We start from the raw sequence: 21,374 nt of genomic DNA, 5'->3' as shown, positions 1-21,374 counted from the left end.
TTATTTCATCTTCATAACAGCCCCATGAGGTATTATTATTCCCATTTCACAGATAAGGAAACTGAGGCACAGAGAAGTGGAGCTACTTGATCAAGATCACACCATAGATGAGTAACAAAGGTTGGATTTAAATGTAAGCAGTTTGACTCTAGAGGTCATGCTTTCGGGCACTGTATTAACTGCCTCTCTGTTAAGTTTGTAAGTAAACGCACCAAAGGTTCTGCTTCTTTTCCTCATCGTGCTCGTCCCACTGTGGAGGAACGTGGTCACGAGTGTGCCATAAACCATATTTGGATCGCAAGCAAATTCTTTGGTTTCAGACCCATTGAATCGAAAGAGCTTCCCCTTTTCTCACCACTACAGTGTTTTCACTCAGTGCTTTTCTCTGAGGCTTCTTTTTAACTTTCCAGTTTGACCTTGAACTTCTGCCGGCAGATAAAACTGCTCTGTGTTTTGATCCCTTCTACCTGTGAGCAATACCAATTTAAACTGAGGAATATGCTAACTAAACTCAGACTGGGTTAATTCTTTAAGTGGAGAATCCTCCATCAGTGAGCCAGGCTGTTCAGACTTCACAAGGCTGTTCAGACTCCTTAAGTCGCTGCATCCAAAGATTCTATAGAGGAAAACTGACCTGCCAGGCATGAAGGACAGTGGTAATCTCTTGCAGCCCAGATAGCATGCTGATACCTCACCATTAAGTATTGTGACAAGGCCCTACTATGTCTCTTGACCAGCTGAGCACCAAGAGCATCTGCTCTTCATTTGCTCTTGCCCAGTCAATGATGAACTGCGTGAATTTTAGCTAACGACATCTTGGATCTCATCATGAATTCTGCTTATGATTGGAGACTTGTATAGAGTCTATTTTTCATCTGTTCTAAGCTATCATCATTTCTACAGGTATAAAAATATCTGCCATCATAAAATTAAGAACGTTGGAAAGCATTACCTGCTTTTCAGTATTTTTTCCATCCTAAACTAGACTGTGTTAAATTCTATTCCCCATATACCTACTCAATGCCTGCTATTGGTATTTAGTATCTCAACTAGACTTTCAAGACCCCAGACTGTGCAAATGTGAGAAATAATTCACTACAGAGCTATAAATTTCACAGCTCAAAACCCCCTGAAGATTATTAATGAGGCACCATGCAATTAGCTTATACAAAGTACAGCTAGGAATCATGCATAATGGAAAACAGAAACTGCTAACCACTGACTCATGGAAGATCATTTAAGCTAGTTTTCATGGATATGAAGAATTGATATTTAACACAATTCCTGAGAAGATTCTTATTGCTTTAATAACATGGAAAGAATTTAGTTACTTACAGATTTGCTAAGGGGAAAATAGAAGGCAGTTTATGATTAAAGCTATTTTGAACCATGTGAAATTGAAAAAGTTGTTTCACATTTTAGAGTCTCAGTTTTTGCTTATACAAAAATGGGTATAATGATATCTTTCTCATAAAAATGAAAAATTATTTTATAAATTAATGTAACACCTAGAATTTTAGCACATAGTTAATGCCTAATGAAATACTGTATATCATATTCTAGGGCAATGTGTCACTTTTCCATCAGCCAAAATTCTTGTTTTACTGGGAATTCTGTATGTCTGTGGAAACGTATTTCGTTAGCAATATTAGAAACATTAGGCAAACTCTCGCATAGAATAGATAACATGCCTGTACGCTGGTGGTTCAGAAGGAATAGAATCAGCCTCCAATGAGGGGGACCTGGATTTGATCATTGGGTCAGGAAGATCTCCTGGAGAAGGGAATGGCAACCCACTCCAGTATTCTTGCCTGGAGAATCCCACGGACAGAGGATCCTGTTCGGCTACAGTCCATAGGGTCACAAAGAGACACGACTGAGTGACTAACACTTTTTTTATACATTAACTCATCTTATCTTCAAGATAATCCTACAACATAAATAGTTTTATTATACTTAGAGATGAAGAAACGTAGACACAGGAGTTAAGCAACTTGCCTAGGGTTGTACAGCTACCGCTGTTGTAAATGCAGTTTGAACTCAGTCAGCTGACATCATAGTACAGGTTTTTAAACCATCTCTCAAGTGTGATAAGCCAGTTAATGAGTATATACTTAAAATAATACATAAATAATTTATCTTGGCTACTTTCCCCCAAAATATTTCAGGTTTTGAAATGGTCTTCAATATATTTTTCATATATGTTTATGATATACTTCACTTAGCAGTAATAATAATTGTATGTATAGCAAACTATACAGTATATAGTATATATCAAAATGTTTGATTAAAGGAAGTGCATGGCTTAACCCTAAATATATATATAAAAAGTCTTTATGATTATGTTTTAGGTACAGTGTTTAAAAATATAAGGCATATTTGATAGACTTTCCACCCATATAGGAGAAAGCTTTAGTGTTTTAAACTTTGAAGTATAATCCTAATCCTCATGAAGATCCCTTAATATGTGTGTGTTAACTACTTTTCATCTATTGCTATGCTTTTGTTTGGTCATTGACCATCAGATATGCATTGCAGTTTTCAAATGTGTGAGACATACACTTAAACTATAATAAGCTTGACTATTAAGATTGATTTAAATATGTGTATATATCATTTAGATATTTTTAGTATTGATGCATTGTGAGCATCTAGAGGAAATGAAACTCATATCTCTCTATTCTTAGCATTTTCTATATAGTAGATATTTAGTTGAATATCTAATTTCAATCTAGTTTATCTAGTTTAGTTTATTGAATGAATAGTGAATATACTTAATTTCTAATAAAGTGATTATTTTAAAAGCAGAATAACCTAAATAAGTTTCTCAAAATAGAAATGGTACATCGAGATTGTTTTAAATACTGATCAGTTATTAATAATTGGAATGAGATTATACATAAAGTTATATCATTAATGTGGCAAAAAAAATGTGAACAATGTAAGCCAAATTGTTGCAAGCTTTAATATCATTCACACACAACTAAATCCTGATATTTGTACTCAAAATATACACATTGATTCTTTCATTTACATTTTGACTCCTTTTATACAGAACATGGTTTGAGAAATGTGTCCAGATTGACTTCCATACTGAACAAAGGTCCCCTGGTCAGGAGCATGTAGTTACAGCTAAATCTGTTTCATTGGTTAGACTTCCTTTCTCCTTTGTCCCCCATAGAAAGCAAGGCACTGATTCTAGAAGGGAGAGCCAGCCCCTACTGGTGAGCACTTGACTTATTCTCTGAAAGTGAAGTAGTATAGTTCTTCTGTATCAGTTGATTTGAAAAAAAAGAATGAAAACCACTCTCACAGTCAGTCTTACTTAAGATACTTAAGTGTTTACAATATTTGTGTTATTAGAGTGTCTCACAGATTAGATAAGCTTTGTTTGATTTGACTCAGTAGCACCTTCACACTTCTGCCGACTAGTTTGCCAAGCTTTTAATTTTTTGCACCCTACTTTCAATAACTTGTCTCATAAAAATCTGCCTTCCCGAAGGGTACTATGTTTATCACAGCACTTAGTATATAGTTCAACAGTTTCATCATTTTTTTCTCTTTGGAGTGGGAAATGTTCCTCGATCCTATTCTTCCTGGCTTGCTGTAGACTCTTCCCATGACTTTCAAATCTCAGAGTATCAGGTATAATATATTTTAAGTTAAAAACGTAGGTGTGTTCTTAGTAATTTAGGTCATAGAGGAAAATAAGGATTCAAGTCATGAAAACAACATATAACTAGAAGAGAAAGAAACCTTTATATTTGTTTTTAATTTTTAAATATATTATTAGTATCAAGAATGCTTTGGGTTTGTTTGTTTTTTGCCTTGTGATTGTCTAAAGCAGTAATAACAAGGAGACAGTCTAAAAGGTGGCCGGGAGATTGCAGTGGATTGAAGCCTGAGAAATACACATAGCTCAGTATCTAAGGATGACTTTGTGTAGAATAGAGCTTTCTCTCTCTTCCATAGAATGCCTTTGGGGTACTTCTCACAAGGACACTACTAAATAGAATTTACCGCCTTCTCATGTAAATGGGCCATCAACAGTTGACTGTCTGTGGATCTATTTCCTGCTCTCTAGATTCTTTATACAAACATTTTTATTTCCACCACACCACTTTCTCTGACCCCACCATTTTCTTTGGTATCAAAATACTCAAGTAAAGTAAATTAAAATCACTTCATTTATTGCTTTACCAATAAAAATAGTAGTGTTTCCTTAAGTATAAACCCGGCATGTTGAATTTCCATTTTTATTGTCTCCTTCACACTCGAGATTTGCGTTTAGACTTGACAAAAATTCTATAATGGGAAGGCTTATAATGACATTATTGTCAAGCTGTAAGGACCTATGAGATCATCTTCCAGTGGAGAAGGGTGAGACTGGAGAGGTTAAGTGATTGTCCTCAGGTCACCCAGCTGGATCCACTGCTTTCCAGGTCGCTGAGCCCTGCCCAGGTTTCTCTGACAGCCTCGTGTGAGGAGGGCTACTCGAGCAACTTACTTTTCCCTTCCCAAGGTTTCTGCGCTGACACTCTTCTGCACATTGCACCAAGTGCAAGCCCAGAAATTCTGCCAGGAGCAAAACAACACTCCTTAAACACTCTGTGACTTTCAGAGCCGTATAAAATAAAAGGTTGAAGTTAATGGCTGCCAGTTTGGAGGGAGTAGTTCCTCTTTGGAGCCAAATGTATGTGGAGAACAGATGAGACTGTGGGAGTGAAGTTGGCAAAAGGGAAAGAGAAATGAGTCTATTCTTTTTTGAAAATGAAAGTATAATAAATATCTGGATAACTTAGATGTTTATTACTCATTTAAAGGTTCTTCCCATTTGAAAAATGAAGTATCTGTACCTTTAGTATGAGTACTCTTAAACAATGATTTTAATATTATTGTTCTAAATATCACAAAATGATTATTTTCATTTGAAAGTTAAGAGATTATTTTAATGATCTGTATATATGGAACTATTTGTGTTCCCTTTCTTCAAAGATCATTATTTCTTATACTAAGATTTCTATATTTAAGCAGTGACTCATATTAAGATAATGTGTTCAGCCATTTTGAGAACTAAAAGCAAATATACCTCAGAGATAATGATTATTTAAATTCTGGGTTCATAGAGATAAAACTGTCTTTGACATAAGGAGTATGTATATAGTAGCCAAGAATTCTATCATTTTAATTCACACTCATTTTGTTTTTGAAAAGTCTCTTATCATGTTTGCGATCCCACATACCACAGTGAACTTGGAGACATTTGTTAGCTGAAGTTCTCTGGAATTTCACTCTCATGCCATCCTTAAATGATATTTTGTAGAAATGTGCTCAAGAAAAACAGTATTCTAATGAAACCTTCCTGGGATTTCCGCTCATAAATCTATTCTGTGCCTAATGGTATATCGTATCGTGATTCTTATTATAGCACAGTACTGATGTCCTTCCCTTTTAGACTTTTCATGTATTTTTAATTTTAAAATATTCTTAATTTCTTTGAACTTTGGAATGCATGTAAGAATTAAAGATTTTAAAATTTAAAAAAAATATATATATATATATAAATGCAAAAAAAAATAAAATAAAAAGAAAAAGAAAAGAAAAAGAAAAAAAAATGAAAATGTGACTAACATTTTTTTTCCAAGCAATGGGAGTTGGATAATATTTTATTAAGTTATTTTGTTGTTTCTTAAGCAAGGACTGTAGGTGAGATTCTTGATATAAGTTTGAAAATTCTTAAACTAACTTGTCTAAATCTGTTTCTACACCACACACACACACACACACACACACACACTTCTTGTTTTCAAAGCGCACACACACCCAAAGGAATACTGCTTTTCTCAGTCAAGGGACATCCCAATGTATCAATAGCACAGTGACCATTTTATTCTATTTTAAATGGAAACCTATAATTTTATTTTAAATGGAAACATATTATCTTAATGGATGCCCAGATCCCTGGATTGGTGCGATCCCCTGGAGGAAGGCATGGCAACCCACTCCAGTATTCTGGTCATGAAGAATATTCAGGTGTTACAGCTGAGAAGCTGGTTCTATATCATCACGCAAATAACTTGACCTTTTGGGACTACATGAAGTACTGTGATCCTGTTTGTGTAGTTTAAAGTGATACTCTTATTTTCTGAAAGTAAAAACAAGTTGTCTACCTCGGTAGCATCAGTTCAAACATTCATGAGGTGTCCTGTATAACTTTTTAAAGGATATTTAGTAAAAAGCAGTTCATTAGGTGGAAATCATCATACTAAAGTTTTATAGTTCTAGTCAAATCAGTAATGTTGAGGCTTTATACCAGGACAAGAATTACTGAGAATACAGTTGTGGAGGGCTTTCAGTTATCACTTGACATTTCTCCCCTCTCCAGGTAGTCCAAGATTTTAAGTTATTATGCTTCTATAGACTAGGCTGCTGGTGAAGGGAATTTTTAGCCCACTGCCACTAGAGAGACTTCACACAGTTAAAAGGAGAAGGATACAATGTCTTCATGATTGTCAGATTGAATTTGAATTTAATTCCAGTGTGGAGAACTGCTTGGATATATTAACCGAAACTTTTACTGTATAAAATTTTCCCTGTGGTAGTACAAGGTCAAATCACATACAATATCATTTTTTTTTTAAATTAGATGTAGAGAGTAATTCAACTGGGAGAGATTGGCAGTGGTGGTGGCATCTCATTCCTAAGGGCTAGGAATATATATATCTGTGTGTGTATGTATATATGTATATGTGTTCTGGTACCAGTTATATGTATCTGCTGCTGCTAATATCTACAATTATTTGGAAGTTCTCCAATACCTAATATCAAATGTGTTTTTAAAGCTGAGAGAATAGAAACAGCTATGAATTGTTAAAATAGCTATGAATGTTGTCAAACAGACATGGTGCTTTTCACCTATTACCAAGTTATAGAAATAACACATCGGGAAATTTTTCAGCAGCATGAGACTGTATCTCACGGCAATAGTTTGAGATTTGCTAGTGAGATTTTTTTATATTTCCCAGCTAAAGTCAGTGGAGGCCAAATTTTCCATCAAATGCCACTTCTGGGTTGTTGTTTTTAATGTCAGTCTCTTCTCATGGGTCAAATTTTCCTAAGACTTCTAGCTCTTTGTAAACCTGAGTTTGGAAATCTTCAGCAATTATTTTCAGCAAAATTTGGAATCCCTAAGACAGCATTATGTCACCAGTTTCTTGGGTTAGAATTATCCTCTATTCTTTACCTTTGGGCTGCCTACTTTTATCTCCATTAACCTTTTGGCTTGAGTATAAACATTTATTGAAGGCTACCTCCTTTGTCGGTCCAGTAACTCCAAAGGTTAGTGAGAAGTGGATGCTAGTTTGACCTCTTTTATCCACATTAGATGATTCTAATTATTCCTAAGAAATGACACTTTTGACCCATTTTGTCCTTGTCAAGTTTGTCTAGTTGTAGACTGTCTAAGTATGAAACTCTGGGTTCAAACAGTGTCCAGGAGTGCAGATTTTTCTTAAATTTACAAAGCAGAGCCTCAGAAGAACACACTATTTCTTTTTCTTTTTAAAACATTCCAGCTTAACTGAAATTCAGGTTCCCATTATAGCTTAAATTGGTCACCAAAAGAGACTGCCTGGATATAAAGTATAAACTGTAACCTGTAAAACCCCATGGATTATTTCAATACAGGAAAAAAAAAAAATGAAGAAAACCTGTGTATAAATGAGGATGAGCTAGGTTTTGCTGAGGTTGCAAGCAACCCTAATATTGCAATAGTTGTTTTTTGTTTGTTTGTTTGTTTGTTTGTTTGTTTATGAAAATAGTTTCCTGGGACTTTCCTTTTGGTCTAGTGGTTCAGAGTCTGTGCTTCCAATGCAGGGGATCCAGATTCAATCCCTGCTCAGGGAATTAGATCCTGTGTGCCACAAGGAGGATCCTGGTGTCACAATTAAGACCTAGCAGGGCCAGATAAATTTTTTTGAAGTTTCTTTCTCATATTGCATGGCCTCTGTGGTTAGGAGTCTTCCTTCTTTACATGCTTGACAGTCATTTCAACAAAGGCAAGGCATGATGGTGAGTGTATTGGTCTTATAGCTTCTTTGTAAAAATGACATGAATCACTGCTTACTCGGTTTCATTGGTGGAGTGAAGTCATATACTCCCATACCTAAATTTAAAAGAGACCTGTGAAATAGAGAGGTGGAAATAATTAATCAATAGCAATAGTGACTACCACTATCTTTAAACTGGATCGAAGCTTTTGTCTTGACTTCTGTCCTAATCCCTATAAAAATTACCAGTGTCTGAGAAATAGGGATTCCGGAAGAACTCTTTGCACATTTTAATTTATTTATTCATGTAGGTAGTCGGTACAAGTCTGCACTGTATCTGTGGTGTACAAAGCACCATAGTGGTTGCTTGATAAGACAACTTTTGAGGTGGAAATCATTATCCCCATTTTACAGATACTTATCCTGAAGTTCGGGATGTTTAACTGATTTTCTGGTCCCAGAGTCTGCCAATAGCCATATCAGGATTCCAGCCTGGATCATCTCAGTGCAAGGACAGTAATGTCCTTTCTGTCACACGTCAACTATAAAGTTAATAGTGAATCATAAAATGTTTTAAATACCCAGTTATAGAAACAAAAAATGTTGGTTACCACTGTATTCTTCATACTTTAAAGGAAAAATATTAAATATATCTGATGATTGTGGAATAACAATGTATATTTGGTGTTTTTCCAACTAAGAGAGAGTTCTTTCACACTTTTGAGTACATTTGATAAGGAAATTTAAACTGTAAGTCAGTACATTTGAATGTTTTTTGTATTAGTTTTCTTTTGCTGCCAAGACAAATAGTCAAAAACTTGGGGACTTAAAACACATAGGTATTATATTAAAGTTCTACCCAGATAGTGCTAATGGTAAAGAACCCACCTGCCATTGCAGGGAACATAAGAGACATGGGTTTGATCCCTGGATCAGGAAGATTTCCCTGAAGAAGGAAATGACAACTCACTTCAGTATTCTTGCCTGGAAAATCCTGTGGACAGAGGAGCCTGACAGGCCACAGTCCATTGGGCTGCAAAGTTTTGGCTATAGTCCAAGAGTCAGACATGACTGAAGCACTTAGCATGCATGCATACATCAGAAATCCAGTAGGGGTATCACCAAACTAAAATCAATTTGTCAGCAGGATTCATTCCTTTCCAGAGGTTCTAGGGAAGAATCTATTTCCTGCTTATTGAGGTTGTTGGCAGATTTAGTTCCCTAAGGCCACAGAACTGAAATCCCTCTTTTCCTCCCTTCCTTCAGTTGAAGCCCATTCCCAGTTTCTAGACCCCAACACATGCAGTTCATCGCTGCAGTGCACCATCTTCAAAGGGCGAGAGGCAGGTGGAATCCTTTTCATGTCAAATTTCTTTGACTACTATTTTGCCTTTCCCTTCTACTCTTAGAAACTTGTGCTTAGATTGGGTCCGTGTGGGTAATCTAGGGTCCTGTCACCATATCATAATTCTAAGTCTTAATTATATTCTTAAAATCCATTTTGCCAAGTAAAATGACATATTCACATGTCCCAAGAGATTAGGGTGTTCATGTTTGGGGCCCTATCATACATTTTACATCCATTCTCTTTTGCCAACATGTTGTACCAATTGTATCCTACCTGTATAGGATGCTAGATAAACATTTTGGTTTCACTTTATTCATTTGTGAAATTTTGGAATTAAACCCACTGAATTTTAAAGTTGATTTTGGCTTTTAACATTCTAGACTTGTATGAATCCTTATGATAGAGATACGGGAAACTAAACCTAATGATCAATGTGGATATTATTGTTATTTTCTATTCATGGATTTTGCTAGAGTGTAGATTTCATATAATCCCGACTAACACCTTCCTTCTCCCACTTGGTAATCTTCTTTGGAGGCAGTCAATCTCTACAAAAGTTGACTTCTTCAGAAAGAAATTGACTTGCCTCCTCAAAACCGTAATAACTGGTCCCTTGAGATGTTTTTTATCTACTTATTCTTTACAGCTTGAGTATAGCTTTCAGAGTGTTTCTTTCCTACATTTTTGCTTTTGCCTTATTGATTTGAAGTCAAAGAAATTGTTTTCCTTTCAATTCAGTTACTTGAAAAGTCAGCTTCTTCCTAAGCCCAGGCATAATAAAGGTTTGCCAACATTTTAAAAGATATAATGCCTAACTTGCCATTAAGAATAGACATCAAATAACTATATGTATTTGTGCCACAAAGTCAAATCCTCTAAATCTTAATTTGCTTATGTAGAAAAAAAAATGGAGAAAATGTTAATACCTAACTGCCAGAGTTGTAAAAATCAAATAAGATAATTCGGGAGAAGTATTTAGCAAGTGTTTCATGGATGTGAACCACTAATACTGTTTTGGAGTAGGAGGTGCAGGGATGGACAGGTCATCTGAGCTTGCCCAGGACTTGCGCTAAAAGTTCAGCATCCTGGGAAACCCTTCAGTCTTAGGAAAATCCAGACAGTTGGTCACCCTAGGAGCAATAGTGTTTAGAAACAGAGCTAAATATAAATATGGGCTTCATCTTCAACCTAAAGGAAATTATTTAATATTTTAGGTGCAATATCTTTATCTGAAAATGTATGTGAGGACTGTAAGTAGGAGATTTTGCCCAAGTAGCAGCAACAGTAGTAACCTTATTCTTCCTGCTTAAAACATCTTTACCGTCTTCCTTCTGCTGAGAGGTTTAGGCACAAAGAAAAGTTTTGCTTGATATGAAAAGGTCCTTCAAGATCTGTTTGTAACCTGCTTTTCTAGACACATATGTCATTACGGTTCTTCAGCTTATCAATAGAGATAATGATAGTATCAATGATGATTCCAGTGGTGACAAGGAGCTATTTCCTTTGTACTGCGTAGTTAGTCACGTCCAACTCTTTACGACCCAAGGACTGTAGCCCGCCAGGCTCCTCTGTCCATGGATTTTCTCAGATGAGAATAATGCAGTGGGTTGCCATTTCCTACTCCAGGGGATCTTCCCGACCTAGGGATTGAACCCACGTCTCTTGTGTCTCCTGCATTGACAGGTGGGTTATTCACCACTGTGCCACTGGGGAAACCCCAATGGTTACCTAGTGCTTTCTATATATAAAGAACAGCTATAAAGATTTTATATAAGAACGGAAACCAAAGAATCCCAGAACTAGTCACTATTTCCGGTACATACCACTCTTATACACTGCTCAGACTTTGTCCAGGGCCATTACCAGCAAAGGCAAATTCTTCCTATCTGCCCTTCAAGAGGGAACTTCCCTGATGGCTCAGCAATGAAGAATTCATGTGCAATACAGGAGACACAGGTTTATCCTTGGGTCAGGGAGATCCCCTGGAGTAACAAATGGCAGCCCACTCCAGTATTCTCGCTCAGAGGAGCCTGGTGGGCTATGGTCCATGGGGTTGCAAAGATCTGGACACAACTGAGCATGAGCACAACCCTTCAAGATCCTGTCCCAAGAGTCCACAGGACAGGATGCTTGCCCTTCATTGACCCCAAAACAGTTTACACATGACTTTGCACCCCCTCCCTGATACTTTCTGCCTTACAGTAAACTTGCTTTAATATACCTATAGCCTTCACCGAAAAAGCCCCGCTCCTATTCCTAGCACCAAGCACAAGACTGGATCAGTAGGTTCCTTTGTGAAATGAATGAAAGACTGTGATATTGGCAGATCAGTTGATTTACTTTACAGCAAAAGATCCCCTCAAGAATTTGTGATCAATATTTAGTTTTCATATTATCTATGGAAAATTGTAAAAACTGATTTACTGTGTCAAAATGCATGTGGCTTTAAGAACTATGGCATACAAAGATTAAATTATTTAAAATGCATGTATTTCTCATGGAATAAGAGACTACAATAGAAATGAACCAAGTGTTGAAGTCTGTTATTTAAGATCTGAAGAGAGAAGAAGTTACAAATAACACCACTAAATCTCTCATGGGCAGGTTTAGGGAAATGGTGGAGTCTCTCTTGTGACTTGTTCTGCTTATGATTTGGAGACCTGCTGACCCTGATCTATAGACTTTCCTGCTTCTGTAGTAGTACAAAGAGCTGAAATATACACTGCTACTGCTAAGTCACTTCAGTCGTGTCCAACTCTGTGCAACCCCATAGATGGCAGCCCACAAGGCTCCCCTGTCCCTGGGATTCTCCAGGCAAGAACACTGGAGTGGGTTGCCATTTCCTTCTCCAGTGTATGAAAGTGAAATGTGAAAGTGAAGTCGCTCAGTCGTGTCCGACTCTTAGCGACCCCATGGACTGCAGCCCACCAGGCTCCTCTGCCCATGGGATTTTCCAGGCAAGAGTACTAGAGTGGGGTGCCATTGCCTTCTCCAAAATATACACAGTTGAGACCTATTATTTAATTGTCTATCAGTTACTACCATTTCAGATTGAAGAAACTTGAAAAAGGAAAATCACTCAGTTGTGTCCAACTCTTTGCTACCCGATAGAATACAGTCTATGGAATTGTCCAGACCAGAATGCTGGAGTGGGTAGCCATTCCCTTCTCCAGGGGATTTTCCCAACCCAGGGACTTAACCCAGGTCTCCTGCATTGCAGGCAGATTCTTTACCAGCTGAGCCACCAGGAAAGCCCAAGAATACTGGAGTGGGTAGCCTATTCCTTCAGCAGTGGATCTTCTGGACCTAGAAGAGAAGTGGGACTTAACCCACATCTCCTGCATGGCAGGCAGATTCTTACCAGCATAGCTACCAAGAAAACCCTTGAAGAAGCTTACTTATTCCCAAATGATATTTTGAAAATGGAAAAACAAGATCATCACTTAGACTAATAACCAGAGGGATAACTTGATAACCCTTTGCCTAGATTGTTTTAAAAAGTTGTGATATGAAATTGCTTTCTTCCCATGGGGCTTTCAGATAACTGTTTCACATGGTTTAACTTTCCAAATATTGAGATAGATAGTTGAAATTAAAGATTTCAAAATGAATTAAAGTATGGCTATAAAAGGGCTTCCCTGGTGGCTCAGATCGTTAAGAATCTTCCTGTAATACAGGAGACCCAGGTTCAATCCCTGGATTGGGAAGATCCTCTGGAGAAGGGAATGGCAACCCACTCCAGTATTCTTGACTGGAGAATTCCACGGACAGAGGAGCCTCATGGGCTACAGTTCATGAGGTCGCAAAGAGTTGGACATGACTGAGTGACTAACATACTAACTTGACTCTGAAAAATCAGTATACTAGTCTTTCTTAGGGTTGATCCAGCTTACCACCTCCTCTGTTTTAATATTTTAAATATTTTTAGACATTTTTAAGTTTGTCCACCATGGTTGATTTTTCCATTAAGTATATTTTATGATAGTTTTACCTTTTACAATATAATTGATATGTCAAAAATGGGTTAGCATTGATTTGATGCATAGTTTTTAATATGTCTTTGCAGTATCAATAGGTCTGTAATATCTACACGATCATCATTGTCATTTGGCCAGTGAAATGAGGTCTCTGGATTCCTGAGAGATTTGAAATGGCCAGATTATGTAGAACTCCTCAAGTGAATACTTACTAATGCCAATTTGGGGAGATTTGTGATAGCATGTGACACGTTAGCAAATCCCCAAATGGGCGGAGGTGTCTCCAGCAGGATCATATCTAGGTGAAAATTTAGTTCAAAAATTACCTTGAGACCCTTGTATTGTACTCTGTGTTGTGGTTTTATGGTAGTTAATATACAGAACATGGGCAGGTGAATGATAAACGTCTGAATGCCGGTTCACTCTGACTCATCGGGAAACACTAGTTTTGCTCAGACTTACTTATTTCCTCCCTGGTTGATTTCCTGCCATGTGAACATAAAGACAAATAATTTGGATACCAAACAGCCTAAAATGATGAACCTTATATTTAAAATGTACACTGAAAATATATTGTTAGAACTAGAGCACTTGTCTCCCTGCTTCTGTGCTTCTCAGAACAAGGAATTGTCATGCTTTAGTTGCTCTGCATCTGAATTTATTCCCAATTCCTCTTTTATAGTCTTTTTGGAGACAGTATATAGTGAGTCATTAGCATTAATATTATTTCAGTTTCAGTCAGGCTACATATCCATACTTAGACAAGGGTGCTCGGTGAATTTCATTATTCATTCAGAATAAATTCCTACTCTAATATAAATGTTGCTCAGGATAGAGCTTTGAAATGGATCCTGATTCTTTAAATTCTTTCCTGTCTGTTTCAGGAAATAGTGAGATCCTGTTGATAGTAAAGTACAATGTGTCTAAAGTTCACTTCTAAACACTCTGCTCTTTGCAATGAAAGTCATCTGCATTCTCTTTATAATTCAGAGCCACAAGAGATCTGTCTAATCTTAGAGATCTGATCCAGTATCATTTAGAAAAAAAAAATTCTTGATAATAATTCTACCATTCAGATTAGTGAAAGCAGTAAAGCTTTACAGCTTCTGTCGTCTTAAAAAAGATATCATGAGACGGGGGAATAGGACTTGGATTATGGTCTGGGAGATTTAGTTATTTGGGAAAATAAAATGATTAGTACTGTTATTATTCAAGTTTGTAATCAACGAAAGCAAATGGCATCTGTTTGTTATCATTCTTTCTACAGAAGACAAAGGCTCAGGTCCCGATGGTGCTGACTGCTGGTCCCAAGTGGCTGCTGGATGTGACTTGGCAAGGAGTGGAAGACAACAAAAACAACTGCATTGTGTACAGCAAAGGTAACCACTAGAGCGTTTCGCTCACGCTTTGGAGGTATTGAAACCTGAGCATTGCAAAACAGCACCAAATGTGCTGGAAGGGGAGTACAAAGTAAAATGGGATCCTCTCTCTTCCTTTTTCCCTTGTGCATCTCCCTAACCTGTATTTTCAGCAAAGACTACTGGATTGTTTCTTTTTTTTCCCGTTCAGCATAAAACAAAAGGTGTTAGGACTTTACTTCGCACCATGCACATTCACCTCACCACGGATTTGAGTGTCTTGACTAGTACCTTCCTCGCCGTTACTTTTATTGATAGCAGGTTTGATGAGATCTCAGATTCCTCTCTGAGGCATTATCCATCAAAAAGTAAATTCCTTTTGAAATGTAGCAGTCCGTGTCAGGGTGTCAAGGTGCGTGCTCTGGGAGGCACTGAATTCCAGCCAGTCTCTTGAAATAACACAGAATGAGAGCAGAGCTGCAAAGGAAGCCATTGCAAAGACTGAGAGTTCCTCCCCATGGTGATTTCTGAAGGGCAGGAGGCAAATGGGAGAGAGGAAGCGATGGCTTGCAGAGCTTTGCCTTTGATTTGCTCAGTGTGGCATCAGCCTAGACTGCGTCACACAGCTACGCCCAGGCTACAAAGGAACCGCCGCTCCCTGACACACGTCGTGGGACCGGCTCCCCCAGACTCAGGCCCCTCTGCGTGTGTGATGTGGTTTGCTGTGCTTTCCTCCATATTCAGGTTCTGGGCCCAAGCTCTGTACTTTGAGAGTGAAATCCCTAATCTCACTTCTTCGTAAATATTGCAAAACCTTGTGCTTCTCATGTTTAATTTCTTTTCGCTTTCTTTTTTAACCAAATAGACCTACTGAGATCAAAGATGTGTTTGCACATTGAACCTAGAAACCATGAAAGCATACAAGGGAACAAGCAAATAAGCACCCCTATCAATATATTAACATATAAAACACTAATCATAACATCAAAGACTCTTAAAAACTTGCTAGAAACAATTACAACTTGTTCCTATAATCATTACAATTTGTACACTTATAAGAGGATTGCCTTTAAACTACCATAAGCCTTTGAAAGTTGAAACACCGGAAAGAGAGAATTTGCAAGCTAAAAAAACAATCTGCACACCAGGATCTGATTATATTCCTTTTCCTTCTGTAATTGCTGGTCCCATACCCATTTATTTTCTAACCCCAAATACCTGTGGTATGCTGGTGGGAGCTTTTAGCTAGAAGGGAAGTGAGATTTTCCCAGGATATGTCACTATGTTCTATCAAAATGGAAAGCAATATTACAGTGAACCAGCTTGCCAGTGTCCACATTCAGAATGCAAACCACAGAAATGATGGCTTGGAGTGTAGGACCAATGACTGGGAATAAATTTTTGTTGTACAATGTCTTATCTCTATGATGGTAATATAACGTGGAGGAACCAAGAGGGTAGTTGTTCTTCTACCATGATCCAAATTCATTACATGTTTAAATCAGGCATTCTTTTAGAAGAGAAGATTGTTATATTGTTACATAAGGGGAAAAGCTATAACAAAATTGTAATTCTGTGCTCAGTGGAGTACTTTAATTTGAACATATTTGTGTGTTTGTTTTATAGTTAGATATACCTGAATCCTCCTAGCAATAAACAATTGGGAGTAATTTGCAGAAACTTATTAATTAACTCATAAAGCATGGCTTAAGCCCAACTGTGTGCTCAGTTTGTACATGGATAATAACAGCTACTCTTTATTAAGCACCCCCCCCCAATTCTCTCTTTGGTACTCCCATACCAAATTCTATGCACTTCCCTCATTGCTCTCTTCACCTCATTTTATGGTCATTTTATATGTTAGAAAAAGAAAAAGTTGTAAAAAGTTAGCTATTATTGCCTGCCTTTGCAATCTACTCAATATGAATTCCTAATATACAATAGTTTTTAACTTACAAAAGGTTACGTGATATTGTTCAAGTTACAAGACCAGTTTTGGGTATTGCAATTCAAATAACAAGGACTGCAGTAACTACTGTATATGCATTATTTCATTTAATCATCATTTAATACCTCCTCGTACGTAATTGGAGAAGGCAATGGCATCCCACTCCAGTACTCTTGCCTGGAAAATCCCATGGACGGAGGAGCCTGGTAGGCTGCAGTCCATTGGGTCGCGGAGAGTCAGACATGACTGAGCGACTTCCCTTTCACTTTTCACTGTCATGCATTGGAGAAGGAAATGGCAACCCACTCCAGTGTCCTTGCCTGGAGAATCCCAGGGATGGGGGAGCCTGGTGGGCTGCCGTCTATGGGGTCACACAGAGTCGGACACGACTGAAGTGACTTAGCAGTAGCAGCAGTAGGTAATTAACATCGTACTCAATTTTACGAAAAGTGAACTTGAGACATGGCTAGATTAGGTAATTTGTCATGGTCATGTAGCTGTGTATCAATTTCACTTTTTCAAAAAAATTTGTGGTATCTGATTTACAGTGTTGTGTTAATTTCTGCTGTACAGCAAAGTGATTCAGTTACACATATATATTTCTTTAATATTCTACTAAGTGTTTAAAGTGGGGTGCAAACACATATCTGTCTAATTGAGGGTCTGAGTTATACATATTAGAATAAGGTCTCCCTGCTTTAAGGTTTCAAACAGCTAGATGAGATAGGTAGTATGTTTCTCATTTTACACAACCTGACGTTGTGAGTGACTTAGAGCAGTAGTATCATTGTCTCTGTTCATGGAGAGCTAAAAGAGAAACCAAATTTGAATCCAGGTTTTGATAATTCCAAATCCTATACTCTCTGAACCTTTCTTCTTGACACTATTCCATGCTGAGTAAATTCTCTTACACTACTTAGGCATTTCAGAGTACTATAATACTCTGAAATCACAGAGTATTATAATATAGCACTTTCCAAAGTGCATTTCACATAACCTAAGATTAAAGGAAAGGTCTAATATTGCCTGCTTTCGCCTCTCTTGAAAACTCACAAGGCCTGCTGATATTAATACTCTGAGAAGTCCTGTAGTGAAATAAAACAAAAGTCTTTGTAACTCGTTTGACTGTATGATATACGAACTTTTTTTCTATGGAGATCCTTAGGAACACTGGAATTAGTGCTCTGGGTGACACCACTTGGGAAAACTCTGCTGTAGACTCTACTCTGATGCCCCAGATGGGCTTCAGAGGCCTGATGCTAATTGCTAGTAATCAGATAGCCTCCGGAGGAAGGGGATAGTTCACTCAAATTTCTGTGAATACCTCAGTATTCTAGGATTATGCTAGGGATTGTTCACATCATGGAAAATAGGGCCCCAGGAATATCACTGCTCCCAGGACTGCATGGGCTCTGAAGCCTTCTGTCTTCACAGACTGTGGGTGTGACTCTTGTTGTTGTTTTTGTTCAGTCACTTAGTCACCTCCAATTCTTTGCAACCCCATGAACTGTAGCCCGCCAGACTCCTCTGTCCATGGAATTCTCCAGGCAAGAATACTGGAGTGGGTTGCCATTTCCTTCTCCAGAGGATCTTCCCAATCCAGGGATCGAACCCATGTCTTCTGCCTTGCAGGTGGATTCTTTACCCTTGTGACACCAGGGGAGCCCCTGGGTATGATAAGCCTTCTCTAAGCAAAAGAGTTTTGTAGTTGAAAGAAATTGATGACTTAGATTTAATAGGTACTTCTTGACTTGGACATCTATAGTGTTGTGAGACATTTTCATAACATGTATGTTATTTATCAGTCGGGGCTCTTTTGTTTTCAAATGATAGAAATCCAAATGAAATGGGTTTATGCCAAAAAAATAAATAAATAAAATGAAAGTGTAAGAGAGTGTGTGTGTGTGTATGTTGAGGGTAGGAGGATTCATCTGCTCATATAACTGAGAATCGAGGGATATTCTAAACTTCAGGATCAGTTTAATTCAGATGTTCAGACTTTGTCCCCAGACTGTCTCTATCTTCTGCTTCATCTTTCTTTTGTGTGTTTTATTCTCAGAAATGTTCTTGTCAAGCGGTGGGAAGCTCTGACCTTATATTCTACAAGCAGAGCAATGCCCGTGCAAATAGAGCTTTTCTGGATTTTGTTTGAGGTACATCACATATAATCCTTGAACCAATTAATCACTGTGACTCTTCTTTGCAAACTACAATCCTCTGTAGTTTTGTATATAAGCCAATGAGACACAGGAGAAGTAGTTTCCCAAATGAAACCTAAGTGCTACTCCATAGAGTAAAGAATGGTTGCTTGATAGGCTAACATCCATGCGCCCACATGCAGCATATTACTCCTCATGTCTGAAGAGCTCTCACTGAAGATCAACTCTCACTAACGTCAAAATTACATTGCCTTATTTTGTTTTCTGGCTAAGCACCACAATACTTATGAATTCCATGCCAAAGTCACTTTCACTGGATCTGGCTATCTGAAAGTATGTTAGTTGCTAAGTCACTGTAGTTGTGTCCGACTCTGTGCGACCCCATGGACGGCAACCCACCAAGCTCCCGCATCCCTGGGATTCTCCAGGCAAGGACACTGGAGTGGGTTGCCATTTCCTTCTCCAATGTATGAAAATGAAAAGTGAAAGTGAAGTCGCTCAGTCATGTCCGACTCCTAGCGACCCCATGGACTGCAGCCTACCAGGTTCCTCTGCCCATGGGATTTTCCAGGCAAGAGTACTGGAGTGGGGTGCTGTTGCCTTCTCCGATATTAGTACTTATTTATTAATACAAATAGAATGTAAGATGCATATATGTTGTATTTTTAAATGCCTTGACTCAAATTTTTGATAATATTTTCCTATGGCATGTAAGATAGACCACTTAATGTGTAACCATTATAATTTAAGAGATATACTTACTTTTTGAAGTATTATTAAATGTGGGCTGGTGTTAACATTAAATATAATGATAAAATTTTCATTTCCAGGTGTCCATCTAATAATTATTATAGAATTATATTACTTAGTGCTATTTGACAGGGTGCCATCATCCTGTTTTATTCAAGTAAAAAAAAATAGTACTTGGCATTCATATTATAATCTGATGTACTTTTTTTCCTGCCTCAACTAACCCCTGTCATTCCAGAAAGTAATTAGCTCATCCAGACATTGATGGACCAGACTTGTTGGGTTGTCTGGTTTTTGCCATTATTCTCAGCAGACTCCAGATAATTCTAATTTACTTATCTTCCGTGGAAAAATACTAAAAAGCACCATGCTGAGGCTAAAGGGAGACTGCTGGAAGGAGGATGAGCAGAGGTCTGCCCCCCTTGCTCCTAAAAATCCGTGAATACCTGTCAAGCACTAGAAACCCTTTTCTTTTCTCTACACCTTGATGTTTTTTATAGTGTTTGCACAGTATAGTGGCCTTTCTCATTTAGGAAAAGTAAATGGGTCACTTTGAATTTCATGTTTTTGAGCATTCAAAATTAAACCTTTAGCACCATAAAGGTTCTAAATGTGGGTTTGGTCATTGAGCTCCCTTCAAATGAGGGATAATTAAATTATTGGGGGTTTTTGGATTTTCATGGCATGTTGTTTTAGAGAGCCACATTCTCTGGGTATTCGGATGAAGAGCATGAACCTTGTCAATCAAAGGAGTGAAAAAGTATCAGCTAACCCTCACTCTCACCTTAACCATGGAAGATTTGTTTTTATACAAAAGCACAATATTATTGAAAAAAAACAATAACAATTGCTCAGATGGAACCTTGAGCAAATCACTTTTCCTGTTTAAATCATATCTCCTTAGCTGTAAAAATGAAGTAGCACTGGCCATCTCACAGGATTTTTGTGAAGACTCACCGGTTCACATAACTGCATATATTGTCATAAATATTATATCGCATATGATCTTATTCTCAGTCCTGTTTGCCCTTTTGGTTATATGTCAGCACAAATTTAGGGGAAATGAAGCCAGGCCTCCACACTGGCATCAAGCAAGTGTGCAAGGAAACACGGTCATCTGATTCTATATGTATAGCCAAGAATTCCTTCAGTCCCACTTAGTCCCTATGAAACCGCAGTATCTGCAGAGACCTGTCTTACAGAATCAGAGGCCAGAAGCCTTTGCCTAAAGATAGATTTTTCCCCTTGGGCACGTGATATTTCTAATGAAAGTCTTATTTAAAAGGCTAGTGTAAAGATAATGATGATAACATTAAAGCAAGCAATAGCAGTTGCCATTTATTAAGCACTTATCCTATGTCAGGCATGGTTTTAAGCTCTTTACGTATGTTTTCTGATTTACCATTTAGAAAATTATGATGTAAGCAGGATTATTCCCACTTTATAGATGCGTAAACTCAAGTTAGGGGCTTCCCAGGTGGTGCTAGTTGTAAAGAACCCACCTGCCAATGCAGGAGACGAAAGGCATGAGGGTTCGATCCCTGAGTTGGAAAGATCCCTGGAGGAGGGCATGGCAACCCACTCCGGTGTTCTTGCCTGAAGAATCCCCATGGACAGAGGAGCCTTGGCTGGCTATAGTCCATAGGGTTTTTAAAAGTTGGACACGACTGAAGTGGCTTAGCACACACGCAAACACAAACTCAAGGTTAGGTAAGTTAAATAATTCAAGGATATCTAGATCATAAGTGATGAAATTTGGATTTAGTCTTGGGTATGTTGACTTTGA

The 21,374-nt window shown here is 37.8% G+C and overlaps 1 protein-coding gene across 1 annotated transcript in view; it reads left to right on the top strand.

Annotated features, from left to right (window-relative positions):
• The window catches only part of ZFPM2 (zinc finger protein, FOG family member 2), a 522,659-nt gene that overhangs the window by 330,416 nt on the left and 170,869 nt on the right, over positions 1-21,374 (top strand). Inside the window, exon 5 of the mRNA XM_069600394.1 lies at positions 14,641-14,752. Within this exon, the coding sequence (XP_069456495.1) occupies positions 14,641-14,752 (112 nt within the window). The remainder of the gene's footprint in view (positions 1-14,640; positions 14,753-21,374) is intronic.

The sequence above is a fragment of the Ovis canadensis genome, chromosome 9 (assembly GCF_042477335.2).
Source record: "Ovis canadensis isolate MfBH-ARS-UI-01 breed Bighorn chromosome 9, ARS-UI_OviCan_v2, whole genome shotgun sequence".
Lineage (NCBI taxonomy): Eukaryota > Metazoa > Chordata > Mammalia > Artiodactyla > Bovidae > Ovis > Ovis canadensis.
This window is presented reverse-complemented; position numbering and strand designations above follow the sequence as displayed.